The sequence below is a fragment of the Vanacampus margaritifer genome, chromosome 16, assembly GCF_051991255.1.
Source record: "Vanacampus margaritifer isolate UIUO_Vmar chromosome 16, RoL_Vmar_1.0, whole genome shotgun sequence".
NCBI classification, from domain to species: Eukaryota; Metazoa; Chordata; class Actinopteri; order Syngnathiformes; family Syngnathidae; genus Vanacampus; species Vanacampus margaritifer.
Genome location: NC_135447.1, coordinates 6130969 through 6146801, shown reverse-complemented (window position 1 = coordinate 6146801; position 15833 = coordinate 6130969). Strand labels below are relative to the sequence as shown.

General features: G+C 36.8%; 1 protein-coding gene and 1 long non-coding RNA gene across 3 annotated transcripts in view; one reads left to right on the top strand and one right to left on the bottom strand.

The window, feature by feature from the left end:
- The window catches only part of LOC144035776 (uncharacterized), a 67467-nt gene that overhangs the window by 9703 nt on the left and 41931 nt on the right, over window positions 1-15833 (bottom strand). The gene's annotated exons all lie outside the window — the stretch shown is intronic.
- gabra3 (gamma-aminobutyric acid type A receptor subunit alpha3) overlaps window positions 1-15833 on the top strand; it is a 92071-nt gene that overhangs the window by 40692 nt on the left and 35546 nt on the right. For both annotated transcript variants that reach the window (XM_077545705.1, XM_077545704.1), the window contains exons 3-4: window positions 12103-12221; window positions 15375-15442. In XM_077545705.1, the coding sequence (XP_077401831.1) occupies window positions 12103-12221; window positions 15375-15442 (187 nt within the window). The remainder of the gene's footprint in view (window positions 1-12102; window positions 12222-15374; window positions 15443-15833) is intronic.

Here is a 15833-nt window from a genome sequence, read left to right as displayed (position 1 = left end):
GCTGGAAAACAAATGTATTGATTTTTAGATTTTTTTTTTAAACTGCAAAAATGCTGTCACTATCGAATATTTTTAGAATCGATTAATTAATTGATTATTCAATCGATTAATTGGATTATTTTAAGTGTATTACAAAAGCATTTTTCCGCAGATTATTGTTTATTAACTTATTGACTTGCAGCCATTTTCATTGCTCCCGACTGTTTTACCGGATTTTGACAGCTTTTGCAAGGCCCACAGAATATTCTATTGCTATAAAAACATGCAACCTACCAAAAGAAAGATTAGAGTCTCTTCTTTCATCAGGAAAAAAACATATACTTCTATCTGTTTCCGTTTTGCAGAAATAAGCATTAGAATACAGCTAAGTTTCATCATTATTCTCAAATCTGTTTAAAACAGTTAAAAAGAGCCTTTTTGCAACATGGCCCTGGTTGATGTCTTGGACTCTGCTGCCACCTGCGGGCCATTTTTTGGAATAACCACCATGGCTTTAAGCATACTCTTCAGGTCAGAGGCTGCATCAAAGTTTTCTGTATGCTCTAGCATAGAAAAAAAAACCATATGAATATGTTTTTGGAACCATGGTAATATTTAAAATAGGACGTATTTATACGTTTTTGGGGGCAAATGAATTCACCAGTGATTGGTGGTTATTTTTTACTTTCTTAAGTAATATAATTAGTGCTGTCAAAGTTAAAGCGTTAACTGATTAATCACAAAAAAATATTGCATTAATCATGAATCAACGCAGATTAACCGCACTATTCATTTTGACCATAGATTATTCTTTAGCGTGACAGCGGATGGCTACGTTCAAGGTAGCACAGGTTGTGTTTTAGCAAGAAACATAATTACGTGCATTAAAATTATGCGTATCACATTTAGAATATTTGTCTGCATTGAAGGTCACTCAAATGCTCTTAATGAGACACTACGGGTTGAACACACTGCTGGAACAAGCACAGGTTGTGCCAAACATAATATTCTGGTTATAATGTAAGCTCTTGACTAAATGGTGAGAAAAGATGACCTTCAATATGCTAATGTAAAGAAGATTTCTGCGTAATTGTGCATATCTCGTCTTCCATTTTCAACTACAGAATAAGGTTGCGGCTCGTCAAAACACACAGCGGTGGCATGGTTGGATGAGTTTGGTGTGCAAGAATTTGACAGCCCTGACCTTGATCCCATCAAACACATTTGGAAGGAAGCGCAATAGTGATTTTGTCCTCTGACCTCTCAAATGGCCAGGATGTATGACCAAAAAAAAAAGAGAAAAAAGTGTTTCCGGTTGCAACTGGGAATTCCATATTAATGTCTTTAGTTGTTGTTACATACATTTCAGTTTTTTAATATATTTAGTTTAGTGTCTGTCCAGATGAGTAGGAGTAGGTTAGTTGTATCACTTTTTATACTGTTATATATTTATTGGAATCAATACCTCATATATATAAAAAAAAATGTATACCAGATGAAAGACCAAAATCTTAGGTATATTTTTTTGTATTCATGTCATTTTCATACCTTGCGTCAGTGCAGAGTTATAAGACATCAAATAGAGGGAGTGAACATGTGACACGTTGCCCCACCAATGGGTAAGTTGTCACACTACATGGGGTAAGATGTCACACTGAATTTTGTAACTAATAAAACAAGGACAAAATTTTCCTTATTCTTCTGGGGTTTTTTTTTTGTTTACAGAAAAAAAACATCCTTTATTATTGATCTTGAGAATTTGCCAGAGTACTTGAGCAAACTTTAATATAAAATACTATGAAAGAGGTTAAAGTCTGAGCTCTGCCAGTTTTGCTTCCCTTAAATTGGAAATTTGAGATTAAATTGAATTTTTAAAAAAAATTAAGCATTTCGGTTAATGGATTGATGGATGGTTCATCAGAAACTTAAAACAGTCCTGACGTGGGCATACTGTAATTCCAACAACTGGAAAATATTTTTTTAATCAATGAAACAAAGCCTAGCAAACTAATTTGCTCACTCTTCAGATTCATCATCTGAAGGGCAATTCTGGCATACATAAACTGAGCTGCCAAAGGTGCATTTTTCATTGGCCCATTCTTTGCATATGTGACAACAAACCCTAAAATGTTTGAGACAAGTTGCCCCAAATTACCAAGATGGCTAATGCTTGCTCTAGTTTAAAGTTAGCTTAAAACAGAGCTGTGACTGAAGCATGACAAGATGCGAGTCCACATGATTTGCTGCTAGAATTTGTCTATGTACGACGCCTGTTTCAAAATATATGAAGTTGAAAATGTATACTTTGGGTTGCGCAAAACAGATAACTGACACTCAGCTCACATTGTGCTATTCTCTTCTCAGACAGTACACAACCCCTGACCATTTATACGAAGAAATCTAGTATTTTACTTTTTTCGTTGCGCCCTCTGGTGGGAAAGAGAATTGCAGTGTGACAACTTACCCCTGATACAACTAGCCCCAATGTAGCTAATAATGATACAGACATTTCATATGTTTTGGTTTTCTTTATGAACACGTGCCGTATATTGGCAAAGATAGCACATAGTTCTACATGAATGTATTTGTGGGTTCACAGGAAATTAGATCAAACATGTTACTGTTTACACATTGTGCTATTCTGCATGAAAAATAATTACATTTTTACAAAGTCAGGTTTTATGTCGCTTCATAGCATAGAGTATTCCGAAGCCGGCTTACAGTTATAAATGATCCCTTCATTGATGCTGATGCAGTTGATAGCATCTGTGAAATCCCCGCAGATATGAGCGCCGCGTGTTGCTCCGTGGCTTGCTTCTAAAAGTGCGCCCGAGACTAGATTGATGTCACCCGCAATGATAGCGCACAACTCAGATCCTATCTCGGTGTTTGATCATTTCCTGCTGTCGTACCAACGGCGTCTCGAGCTTCTCGCTTCATTTGCGGTGCTGCATTTTGGCTGTTGTTGTTAAACCCGCTGATTTTAGCATGTTCACATCATGACAGTAGGATTTTAAAATAATCTTTAAATGTAATTATGTGATAACTCACTATCACCCCTTTTTTTTTAACTGTTTTTATTTAAATCGTTTTTAAAATTGCATTGTGTCCTTGAGTGTCTAGCAAAAGACACCTCTAAATATAATGCACCTTTTTTATTATTATAATAAGTTAAAGTGCAGCTAACCATCCCAACGTGCCCAATGTTTTGGGTTGTACATTTGACCCAACTTTTTGGGTTAAATGAATAACCTAATTTAATTGCGTCAAAAACGAACTGTGCCAACTTTTAGTTATTTAACCCAAAATTTGGGTCAAATTACATTAACAACCCACAAAGCAACCCAATTTGTTGGGTTGTTGTGGATTATTCATGTGACCCAATTTTTTTTTAAGTTAATTGATTAAACCAATTGAATTGGCTCAAAAATGGACTGACCCAACTGTTTGAGTTGTTTAACATAAAACGTTGGGTCAAATTAAATTAATAACTCACAAAGCAACCCAGTTATATGATTATTTTATGGATTATTCATTTGACCTAATTTCGTGGGTTAATTAAGTAATCTAATTTAATTATGTAAAAAAAAAACGAACTGAACCAACTTTTTGAGTCATTTAAACCCAAATTTGGGTCAAATTACGCTAACAACCCACAAAGCAACACAATTTGTTGGGTTGTTGTGGATTATTCATGTGAACCTTATTTTTGGTTTATTAATTGAATAAACCAATTGAATTGGACCAAAATTGAACTGACCCAACTTTTTGAGTTGTTTATCCCAAAATGTTGGGTCAATTTAAATTAACTCACAAAGCAAGTTAGTTATATGTTGTTTTTTGTTGTTGTTGTTGGTTATTTGACCTAAATTTATGGGTAAATTTAATTACCCCAAAAATTGGGTCACTCCTTTTTTAACCCAATTTGGGTTGTTTTTGCCCCACTGTTTTTAGAGTGTGTGACATGTAGCATCAATTTTCACTAAGAGGGTCTCCATATTAAAACTTGTAGTGTAAAACTCAATAGAAGATAATGATATTTATGTACAGTATATGTATTCATTTGGCACGACTTAGGTTGTAGAATAGTCGTCTCCCAGCCCGAAGGTTGTGGGTTTGATCCTCAACCCTGGTGACCTGACCATAATGAAGTGTCCCTGAGCAAGATACTGAACCTCCAAGTTGCTCCTGATGCTGCGTCAGCACTAGGTAAAGCGAGGGGACGGTGTTAAAGCGCTTTGAGTACCTTAAGGTAGAAAAGCACTACAAAAGTCAAAGCCCATTTATAATCAAAGGTTTTGGCTTCATTTGAGATTTTCAATAATTGCAACAAAAAAAAAGACATTACATTAGCTTGGAGGAGGTCCGTGCTCTCCAAATGGCCTCCGTCTTGTTGTTGTGTCAGTGTTTGAGCCAGGAGCGGCAGCGTGACAGCCGGCACAGATAAGAAAAGGAAGCGAATAGGCTTTGAGGAGCAGCGAGTACGCTCTTCAGTCAGCTCCGCTTGAAGTGCCACTTTTCTTTTAGCGGCCATCTTTGAGCACGCCATTCAAGATTGATTATAGTCTAGGCCGTGGAAATTAGCATACCAGTGCTGTCAACCCGGAGTAAAAAAAAAAAAACGTTGAATGACAAAGCGCCTTATTCATTTTTGGGAGCTGCATTTAGCAAAGACCTGTCCTAACTCTGCAGAGTATTTATAGTGAAAAGGCTGAAGAATAGAGAATGTATATGTGAGAAGAAGCCATTTTATAGTGAGTTAAATTCAAGAGGAGCGCAGTGCCAGAAAGTGCCACAGTTGTGTGACTACGAATTAAAATCATTATAGAATGTGTTGTATAAATGATTAGTGTTATATAAACACATATAAAGCTCTTCTACAGGTAATCATAAATAACAGGTAACAACAACCGAGACGATTCCACGCAGTCCCCATCATGCAGTTTCTAATCGCGATTCAGGAGCTGTGGAATACAATTTCATAAGTGAAATTAGGTGTGTATATATAATATATATTTATTCAATGTTATCTATTCTTTCCAGTTCATCAAGTTTACCATGTTGCAGCAGGGTTTGTCAAAATGATGGATATTGGTAGAGCATTATTTATGAGTACAAAGAAACATGCCAAGGGACTAATAAAGAGCTTTGTTTTCTGAAGTTCGCACAGAGCTTGCAGAGGCACAATGACTTGGAATAAACCAAAACAGGATTTGCCATCTCTCTGCCGCAAGAAAATGTATACAAATCTTTTTTTTTTTTTTCCCTGCTTTCTACTTTCCTTTCTTTTCTTTGGTCCTTCCTCTGGTCTGCCAACGGCCTCACGACTCTGGCTGGAAGTGTTCGGTTTAGGTGAACTCACACGCACGCACATACACATACACATACTCACCCACATAAAAATAAAGAAAAAAAAAAGAGCAATGATGATGACATGTCAAATCGGTAAAATTACCGAATGAACATTATTGAGCTCTCCAGAAGAAAAAAAAATGTATACAAATCTTGATGTTTGGCTCAAGCTGCTTTTGGCATAAAATGTATTCGACATTTTTCTTACTCAAGTCATGGGCAAAATTCAGCAGTCTGAGATTCCCAATGGTCACATGACCTAGCGATATCTATCAACATGTCAAAGTGTGTTCTCAAAGGAGATTTCAGGCATTTGCTGCATCTCTAAGGGTTTATCAAATGTAATGACCATATACCTGCACTTTAAATTTTAAGCTACTACAACGTTGGGTTAGCATTGGGCTTGTGCTTGTTTAAGTTTGTTAAAGTCCGTGTTACACCAAAATAGTGTGCATTTTAACTCATTCACTGCCATTGACGGCTATAGATGTCAAAAATTCATTTGAACTATTTCTATTAGTTTAACATTTTTTTTCCCCCACTTTTGTTAACAAGAGTATGAAAATCTAGGAAAAATATTGTACATTTAGAACGGATATAAAATGTGTGATTAATCGTGAGTTAACTATTGAAGTCATGCAATTAACTACAATTTTAAAAAATTAATCATCTGATGATTTAAAAAAGAAAAGACTTAAAATTTAGGGGCGTTAGTCGAGAATTTTTTTTTAATCGCAATTAATCGCATAACTTCAGTAGTTAACGCACGATTAATCACAAATTTTATATCTGTTCTAAATGTACAATAAAAAAATCAAGGTTTTCATACTCTTGTTAACAAAAGTGGGGAAAAAAAGTTAAATTGAATTTTTGACGTCTATAGTCGTCAATGGCAATGAATGAGTTAAGTTTCACTGTATTCCCAACATATGTCTTTAAATGAAGGCAATGGTAAATATGTTGAGGTAGATAAACTACAGCAGCATCGCCCCTCGAGTGTACCGAAAATGCTGCGTTAGCGACGGTTATACAGTAAGTCGTCCCATCAGTTGTTCTCCAGTGCATATAATCTTCCTGAACAGGCAAGTGGACAACAGAAGAACCCAGCAAAGACAAATCCTTCACATTGTTAAGGCTTGAAAAAGCTACATGGCACCCATTGATAAGACACAACGCGCTACATAATGCGCTGCTGCATAACTATCAATATATTGTTGATGGGAGGATCTGGTATGAGAGATTAGCTATGTCGGAAAGGGTAACCCATGCATCATTTTCGGCATGAAATTTATTCATCAGGACCGCGCTAATTAGAACACCCCCACATTTTCGCAGCTTTAGATGATAGGTGATGGAGTTAAATATTCATAATATCCAAACTAGGTCTCCCAAAGCCCCAGCCAGGAAAGTTATCAGGTTTCAATATTCTTTCTGCAACGCTTCAAGCAGCCTCGCTAATTAACGTTATTTGATTTCACTCGCCCGTGGCGCTCGACAGTAAAACTCTTCACTTCGCGCATCAGCTGCCACTTTAGTGTCGGAATATCGGGATTTTTTTTACATGTCATCTGTGACTCGTGTATCACTTCAGACGGGGGTGATGGAAATACAAAGATGAAAGAAATGTATCCAAAAGTGCCCGCTGTGAAATATTTTAGAATTTAATGCTTGGAGGTATGAAACCATGTCGTAGTCAGCAGTTGTAATCCAATCTTCGAAGGTGACATCACGCCGCACCAACGGGAACAACGTCACAATCGATACCATAAATTAATCACACATATTTCAGCAATCCCACCTTTCGAGCGGTATTAAACCACATAAGCTCATTAGCGAGCACGGAGCATCGATCAGTCACTGTCGACTCCGGGACTATTTCACAGAACGTTAAAGTTGGTTTCACGCCACGTGAGAAGATGCTAATTACTTGAGTCAAGTCGTCAACATTAACAAATATTTCCGTCTTGTGTGTCATGCTGCTTTGATTACAACGGAATTTCGGAATCTGACCGATATAAGTATGAGCACTCGACTCGAGTAGTCACCGATACCAATACCATTTTTAACAGCAACTCAAAAAGAAATGCAGATAGTGAACAAAAACAGCCAGGACAAGCAAGATAGTAATTAATTATAGTATTAATTTTAGCAAAACCTGAATGAATGATGATGTTCATGTATTTGTTTTTCATTAACCCCTAGGCGTTATTGTGACCATTTTTGGGCTTTTTGTTGGTTCTGACCAAACCATTTCAAAATAAAATACTGCCCACGGGTTCATGTCAGAGAAAGACATGTAAACATATTTATTGTTTATTAGCATTTTTGTTACTATAATTTTATGGTTTACTTTTTTCCTCCAACGCATTGGGTTTCAATTATACGTGGATTTGCGCTATGGTAGGGGTTGTTTAACTAAATATAGTTCTCCATTTTCTCATTGAATTGGAAATTGAGTATTGTTTTTTTTCTTCCCAAAACATGCTGATTGACTCAAAAAATCCCGAACGCGTTAAAGCCAGTTTTCCCCGAATAAACAGCAAATAAACAAGTTATTTAAATAACAATTTATGATTGGATCGATGATCAGAAATCTTTTTTTTTTTTTTTTTTACTTGCTGATCGGCCCCAAAAATTCTGATTGTTTAAAGCCTACCTAATATTCATTTTTTTTAATTAAAATTATATAAAATTTCGGGCAATTTCTACTCATCAACAAATATTTCTAAAAAATAATTATTTATATCAAATTAAGCTCAATTTCTACTCATCAACAGATATTTCTAAAAATAAAAAATAAAAATAATAAAATAAATTACCAAACCAGTAATTAATTAATTACTATTTTGACAAGAACATGTCACTGGAAGTTGGGTGAAAAAAAGCAGACTTGTATTTTTAACGAGCAAGCCTCACCTATGTGTGAGTGCTTGATACTTCGTGAGGCACATTACACATTGAAGAGCATTTGTTCATTATTCTCTTTCTTATTAGTTAACTAATTTTAACCCCTTCCCATACATTGTATTTCAAAATGTAACTTGAAAACTGCTGGTGTAGGCCTACCTAATAAGGCTTTATTATGTTCAATTTGATTGGAACAAAAAAAAAAAAATGGAGGTCAGTGCTACATAACAGATTGTGCTCAACCTTAGAGGTTTCAATGCACAATGTTATATAATGACTCTTGAGTACACAATTGTTGGTTTGCAAACAAGTGAACTTGAACGCATCCTCGCCCAAGTTGCTCCAGAGGCCCTTACATCAATTATTCGAGCTGGCAGCAGCATCACTCTGCCCTGGAAAACAACCTCAAACACGAGATATCGTAATCTCAAGCCAAGTCTTGCTATCTTGAAACTGTCTGACTGCTTCGGTGCGCCAACACAAGACAAAATTGTTAAACTGGTATTCCTTATACATTTACTTTGAGATGGAAATGAGAATATCTAGACATATATGGAACGAACCAAGTATTTGTTAATTACTGAGATGCGATTTTTATTTTTTATTTTTTTAATAGACATGTTTTTACCGGGCAACATTTACTTCAGATTGCTTCTTCTAAAGAAAAGTAAAAGGTTCACATTCGTCATACACATTGCTGTGAGGTGTGGGGTTCGAGATATTGGATTCCAATCTTGCTTACCCAAGAATGGGATATTTATGATATTTACCAAACCGGATTATTTACCAAACCGGATTATTTATTTATTTTTAAATACACTTCGGGATGCATTCTGTTTGCATAATAATATATAAATACAAACTGGACAGCTTAAAGATGATTTAATATTCTTGCAAGAAGTAACAACGAGTGTGCGACATTCAGTTGCGTTAGAAAAGCTCATTTTATGATTTTAGTTTGGTCCTAGTGAGTTCCTAACATGTACAGTAAGCTAAGAAGATAGATAGATAGATAGATAGATAGATAGATAGATAGATAGATAGATAGATAGATAGATAGATAGATAGATAGATAGATAGATAGATAGATAGATAGATAGGATTTTTCCATACAAAAAGTAATAATTTTGGTATATCGAGGCCTCAAAAACCAGCACGGTGTCAACGGAGGTGCTTCACACAGCATTTATTAATGTCTCTCATGCAATGATCAAATAGCCTAGAATTCACTTTTAACCGTCGCACTTCCATTTCACGTTGACTATAAAAATGCAGTAAGATAGGTTGACAGTCAGAAGTTCAAAATGCACTATTTATAAGACAAACCTGTACAAATATGCAAATGCAGAACGTCTCCGAAACGTTACGAGATGTCAAACGACCGAAACAGGAAACATTTTTACGTGCTTGTTTTTCAACTTGAGTCTAAATTGAATCTTCAGGCTATATTATACACGTCTGCACTATCTGTCGTGTTTGCATGATAAGTTGAAGAACCAGTCACGGCATTAGGCATTCCTGCTGTTCTAACATCTGTTTCATATTTATCTATATGTGCACTGAGATGTGTTCCCCGACAACTCAATAATACACTTTTTTTTTTTTATATTGAGTGTATCACTAAAAACACATAATTGTATTGATTTCATTGAGTATGAAGGTCTGTAATGAGGCAATAACATACAGGTGCTTTACAGCTGTGGATATTTCAGCGTGGAACGAAAAGTCTTAGGGGCTTAAGGCTTTTCAATATTTCCAAAAAAATATTCACTAGTGCATTTGAAGATAACGCAATTACGGAAATGTAATGAGATTTTTTTGTGATTTAATCACATTTCAACTACCTTGAATATGTTATTATCATGATTTCAATTAAAACCCAACTCCCAACATCGACATGTTGAGGTTTTAATTAGCAAGCGCTTTAACGGCTGAGATTGTAGCTCTGTTGAACGGGTGTTGGATCTTGTTGTTTTTTGTTAGTTTTTTTTATTGCAAGGCAGATTAAACTAGCGACGGCCTTCCCGAGACAGATTTGCAAGGTTTCCCTTTAAACCCGTCGCACGTTTGTTGTTAAGATCTAAATTTCCTAAAACTATGTCCATTGCCACTGGAACATTAATGCTATCAGAGTGTTTGCTGATTGGATTTTTTTTTTTTTTTGTCCCTTCAGGGGTTTCTATCTTAATTAAACGCTGCACTCATTAAATCTACATTCCCGCGATTCTCTCCTGATGGATATTATGAGACGTACTATATATATATGTACTGTATTTGTAACTTTAAAAGTAACTTATATCATATGACAAAAATTCTAACAAAACTTTGCAGACAATTAAGCTAATGTGGAAAACATGACATTTGTCACTCAATTGTATGCAACCTATATTATGTTCACTTGTTGTTATCTACAAAAACACTTTCAATCTTGAGGCGACATAATCCAGAACGGCTCCCGCGGAGTGAAGAAAATGCAGAGTTTCACGACACTTCTCAGCGAGTTCAAGTGTCAAGTGCTATTTTAAATACTTTAAACATTTCTTGACAATAATGTGTTATATGTGACCTCACTAGTCTAAACATGACTTTCTGATTAATATTACATTTCTGGAATGAAAGTTATGCGGCAAAATCCATCCGTGTTTATGCATCTCAGGGGGCGGCCATTTTGCCACTTGCTGTCGACTGAAGATGACATCACAGTTGCTCAGAGCACAGGCAAACCAACCACAGCTCACCTGTTTTCTGAAGCTGAGCTGTGATTGGTTGTTACGTGAGACCTGAGCAACTGCGACGTCATTTTCACTCAACAGCAAGTAGCAAAATGGCCGCCTTGTGATATTGATAAAAACGGATGGAATTTGCTGCCTAACTCATATTCCACTAACGCAATATTAACCAGAAACCATGTTTTGACTAGTGGGGCTGCATAGAACTAGTGTTTTTTTAAGATACCGGTATCAAGAAAGGCTCTGATACGACATTAAAACAGTAGTATCGGCAATGTCGATGTCATTATTTCCGACACTAATATAGGACTCTGAATGCAGCATCTCATGCAGGACATTCACTGATGTGTGACGTGTTCACTGCATGCCGAGCCAATATATCCCGTTGGCCCTCGAATTCTCTGAACAAGCCATGATGGGTTTTACATCCAAGTGAGTAGGTCGTTTAGAATTAAAATTGAAAACAAAACGGTGTGGTATCAGTATCGGCTGGGTATCGGAATTTAAAAAAAAAAAAAAACGTATCGGAACAACACTACATAGAACATATTGTCAAGAATTTTAACCTTTAAACTGGTTAAAAATGCATAAAAAGAAGACAATGTGAGAACAGACCATTAGTATGGATTTGTGAAAAATATGACAATTTGGACATAAGGATTTCCGACAGCAACAATGTGTTTCCTATATTGTGGCTACCCATTTGGAGAGAATATAGCGCTCTCGAGTCGTGACACTGTGAGGTCCATGTGAAGTGGCCAATCAATTAGAACCACTTTTCCTTTCTTTTCTTTGGTCCTTCCTCGGTTCTCCCGACGGCCTCACGACTCTGGCTGGAAGTGTTCGGTTTAGGTGAACGGTATGGGATTTTTTTAATAGGTTTTAGGTGAACTAATGAATACACACCCACATACAAAATAAAAAAAAAAAAAGTAAAAAAAAAAAAAAAGAGAGAGCAATGATGATGACATGTCAAATCGGTAAAATTACCGAATGAACAATACTGAGCTCTCCACAGAAAAATAAATTGCGAGAATTGCTGCCAGTGTTGTGAAAATACTCAAACTCAACTGCTTTATCATTCGTTTTGCCACTCATATTTTAAATCTAACTTTTGTCCATTCTTTCCTAAAAGTGCCGTCGTTGGACACAGGGAGCCGCTGCCGGATGACAGTAACAATATCACCATTTTCACCCGCATCTTAGACAGACTGTTGGATGGTTATGACAACAGACTACGTCCAGGGCTGGGAGGTAAGACCCTAATATATATATATATATATATATATATATATATAATATATGTATATTGATAGCCGCGCCTGATGTTTTGATGCCACGCCAATACTAGTAACCCTGTGAAGTGCAGATAAAAATCCACGGATGCATTGTCCCTTGAGTGAAAGACTTCCGACGTGAGTAGCCTACATATGTCGGGAGGAAGCGATGCCCATTTCAAGCAAATCTTCCTCAAAGTAAGGCCACATGCTTGAGCAGACTTTTCTCAGTCATCCAGCTGGAATGGTTGTTTCTGCTTCGCTGCGTGCTGTTAAGGCCACAAGCGTAGCTACCAGGCTGCAGACCACCAAGCTACAAGACTTTGAAGCTGCGACCAGGCAGAGGAATCTGGCACAATACATCCCAGTTGCTTATTTGTTTTATTCAGAGAATGTGAAGGTTGGTTCTTGCGGTTGAAATGCCGCAAGTTTGAGATTGATCTATTTTAACCCTGGAGAACCCAAGAACCCTTTTCTTCTTTGGAAAATTATGAATTATACATTAAATGACTGCTATAAGTTCACTGAACACCAAAATATATGTTTTTTCAATTGTAACCCTTGTTTTTTGAACTAGCTCAGAGTTGCTAATTTATCAAAAAAAAAATATAAAACATACTCCTAGGCATTCTGCAACATGATATGAAATAGATGAACAAAAAAAACCCACAATTTTACCATCTGATGGTTTGCTGAGAAGATGGTTTTGTTTGGATTGATTTCCAGCCATCTTGTCACCACCACTCTGGCTCATGTAAGTGCAATATTCATCCACTAGATGGCCCCATGCAGGGGTCAGAAGTGGCACTCTGGACTTTTGAAGTTAAATTTGTAAAAAAAAAGAAAAAAAAAGGTCTTTGTTATTTGAGTAGCAGAATTTATAGGGGCCAAATTTGACCCCGTGGGCTCTCCAGGGTTAAAAGTTGAATAGTAATCAACCGCGTTGAACTCGAAAACTCCATTCAGTTGAAATTTTTAGCAGCATCCATTCACTTTACCGTTAACGCCCTGATGCATTGTTGTAAACAGAAAAAAGGGCAGAGTCATTCTTCCTCCGCCGATGCGCGCCATGCAAACCGCTGACGCGGCGTGGTGATAATCACGTACTTTGCGAGAACTCTTTGTGTCATCAGGATGATTCATGTGGAAGTGGATCGCTTCTCTCGGGGGAGTCCTTCGCCAGAGGAGAGGAGACTTCACCTGTGGGTGGTCTCTTAGGTTTTTGGACGTAGTTAGCACAAAGTATCGCTTTCGGAATAAAAGCCTCATCACTCTCTAGTCGCGCTACGAGGGGAATTTATTTGTCTCACGAGAGCCCGAAAAGCCTGCTTCGCACATCCGCCCAATCCACAAAGAGGCAGACAAATTTCGGTCTTTCTCTACTCTTGCTTCATGTCCTACTTAATGCGTTCAAATTGAGAGGTGTTTTTCACTTCTAATTAACACAGCCGCTCTTGAAGTTGCCAAATGAGATGAACATTTGATCATTTTTTTGGCATTTGAATGTTTGTCTAATATATTGTGCAACGATACATGTGATTATTCCACAATATGAGCAGAAAACCCATTGCAGAGTCATAATGGAGGGTCATAATAATCACTATATTTTGTGATGATGTCAATACAGCATCTAATTGTACATATAATAAAGGACCGAGTGCCATACCTTAGATGCTAAGATGCTCCATTACAGTATATTTTTATTTTTTTATTTAACCATTATTTAACCCTGGAGAACCCAAGAACCCTTTTCTTCTTTGGAAAATTATGAATTATACATTCAATGACTGCTGTAAATTCACTGAACACCAAAATATATATTTTTTCAATTTTAACCCTTTATTCCCTCATTTAGGATTAGGGAGAAATTTGACCCTTTTGGGATTTAGGGGTATCATTTCCAAAAATCTGAATAACAAAAACTGTCAGTAAAGTATTTAGAATTTAAGAAAATAATCAATCAAATACACAGCTACATTGAAGAATATCATTTTTTTTGTTTTATTTGTTGCATTTTAGAACTGGATTTTGAATGTACAAACACACTTTGGCCAATGGAAACAAGAACACAGGGACAAAATCACTGCTGGAAAAAAAAAAAGGTCTTTGTTATTTGAGTAGCAGAATTTAGAGGGGCCAAATTTGACCCCGTGGGTTCTCCAGGGTTAATCAGGAAAATCCCATTGAGATCCGCAGATCTCTTGTTCAAGAGGTTTCATATATATTCCTTCCTGAGTCAGACAAAAAACGTTATTTTGGGTCAAAGCGGCAATTTATTTATTTCCCTTGCAAGACAAATATTAGAATCACAAGTCTGAAGTCCGTTAGTAATTTGTGTATGTTTTTGCCCCTAAGCCTTCCTGCATCAATTAGTCCACGTCTCAAGTACAGTTCAGCTCACCAGTGTTAATATTGGAACGCCAAACGCTCGTTTGCATTCTAAAGCGCTTGTCAGCATGCGAAATGACCGACACACACTTATGGCGGATTTACCAAACTGGAAAATGTAATCTGATCGAATGGCCATGACATGTGGGGTTGCACAAGGGTCAATCTTTGGACCCCTTTTGTTTAGCCTGTATATGCTTGCCCTTGGGTCAAATTCTTCAGAACGTCAATTTTGGCTATCGTGGCTATAAAGCTGATGCACAGATGTTTATAAATGCTTTCGATGTTGTGTTTTTAATTACGTGAAGCGCGTCGTGTTACCTTGTGTATGAAATGCACTGCAGCATATACTAATTAAAGCTGCCGAAAGAACAGATCACATCAGATAGGGCAGACAGTAGAGCTAGATGAAAAGACGATCCCGTCTGGCTAAGAATTGGTGAGAAATAACAAACGCGTCTTCTGTTCCCATTCAGACGAAAAATAAATTTTTGATTTCCTACCTTTTGCTTGATGACGAGTATTGCATTATCAGTGTTCATAAGCGAATCAACTTTGCTCAGTAGTGCCGCCGCAACATTTTACATAGCGACATGAAATTCGGTTATCCCTCGTCTACTATTAGGAGAGCTTCGTTAAATGCTAATTTGCAAGCCTTGCCGCGCACGTGAATAATCCGTTTGGCAAGACTGACTGTAGAATCATTGCTCTGAGTTCTGCTCCTTTCTGTTGGTTTTTACAGAGAGTGTCACTGAAGTGACGACAAACATTTACGTGACGAGTTTTGGACCCGTGTCAGACACTGACATGGTGAGTATTTCTCCCTCTATCTTCATCTCTTTGATTAAAAACATTTACATTTGCCAACCCTGGCTGTCTATGGTTATAAAGCAATGGCCTTTCTTTTCTTTCTTTTTTTATTATTATTATTATTATAATGAAACCATATACTGCCAATCATTCAGTCAGGCAATTGCTCTTAAGTTTATAAATGACATTATTAAGTGGGTTACTTTGAAACTAGATACAGAAAACAATCAAAAGTTAATAAATGCAATGGCAGTGACGTGGTTCAATAATGAATGTTGACAGCAATGTGATGAAACTGTGAGAAAAATCAAGAATTTTATTCAGGCAGGTCACTGAGCAACGATAAACTAAATAACAGTCAACAGTGGAGTTTTTTTTTTTTTTTTTCAAA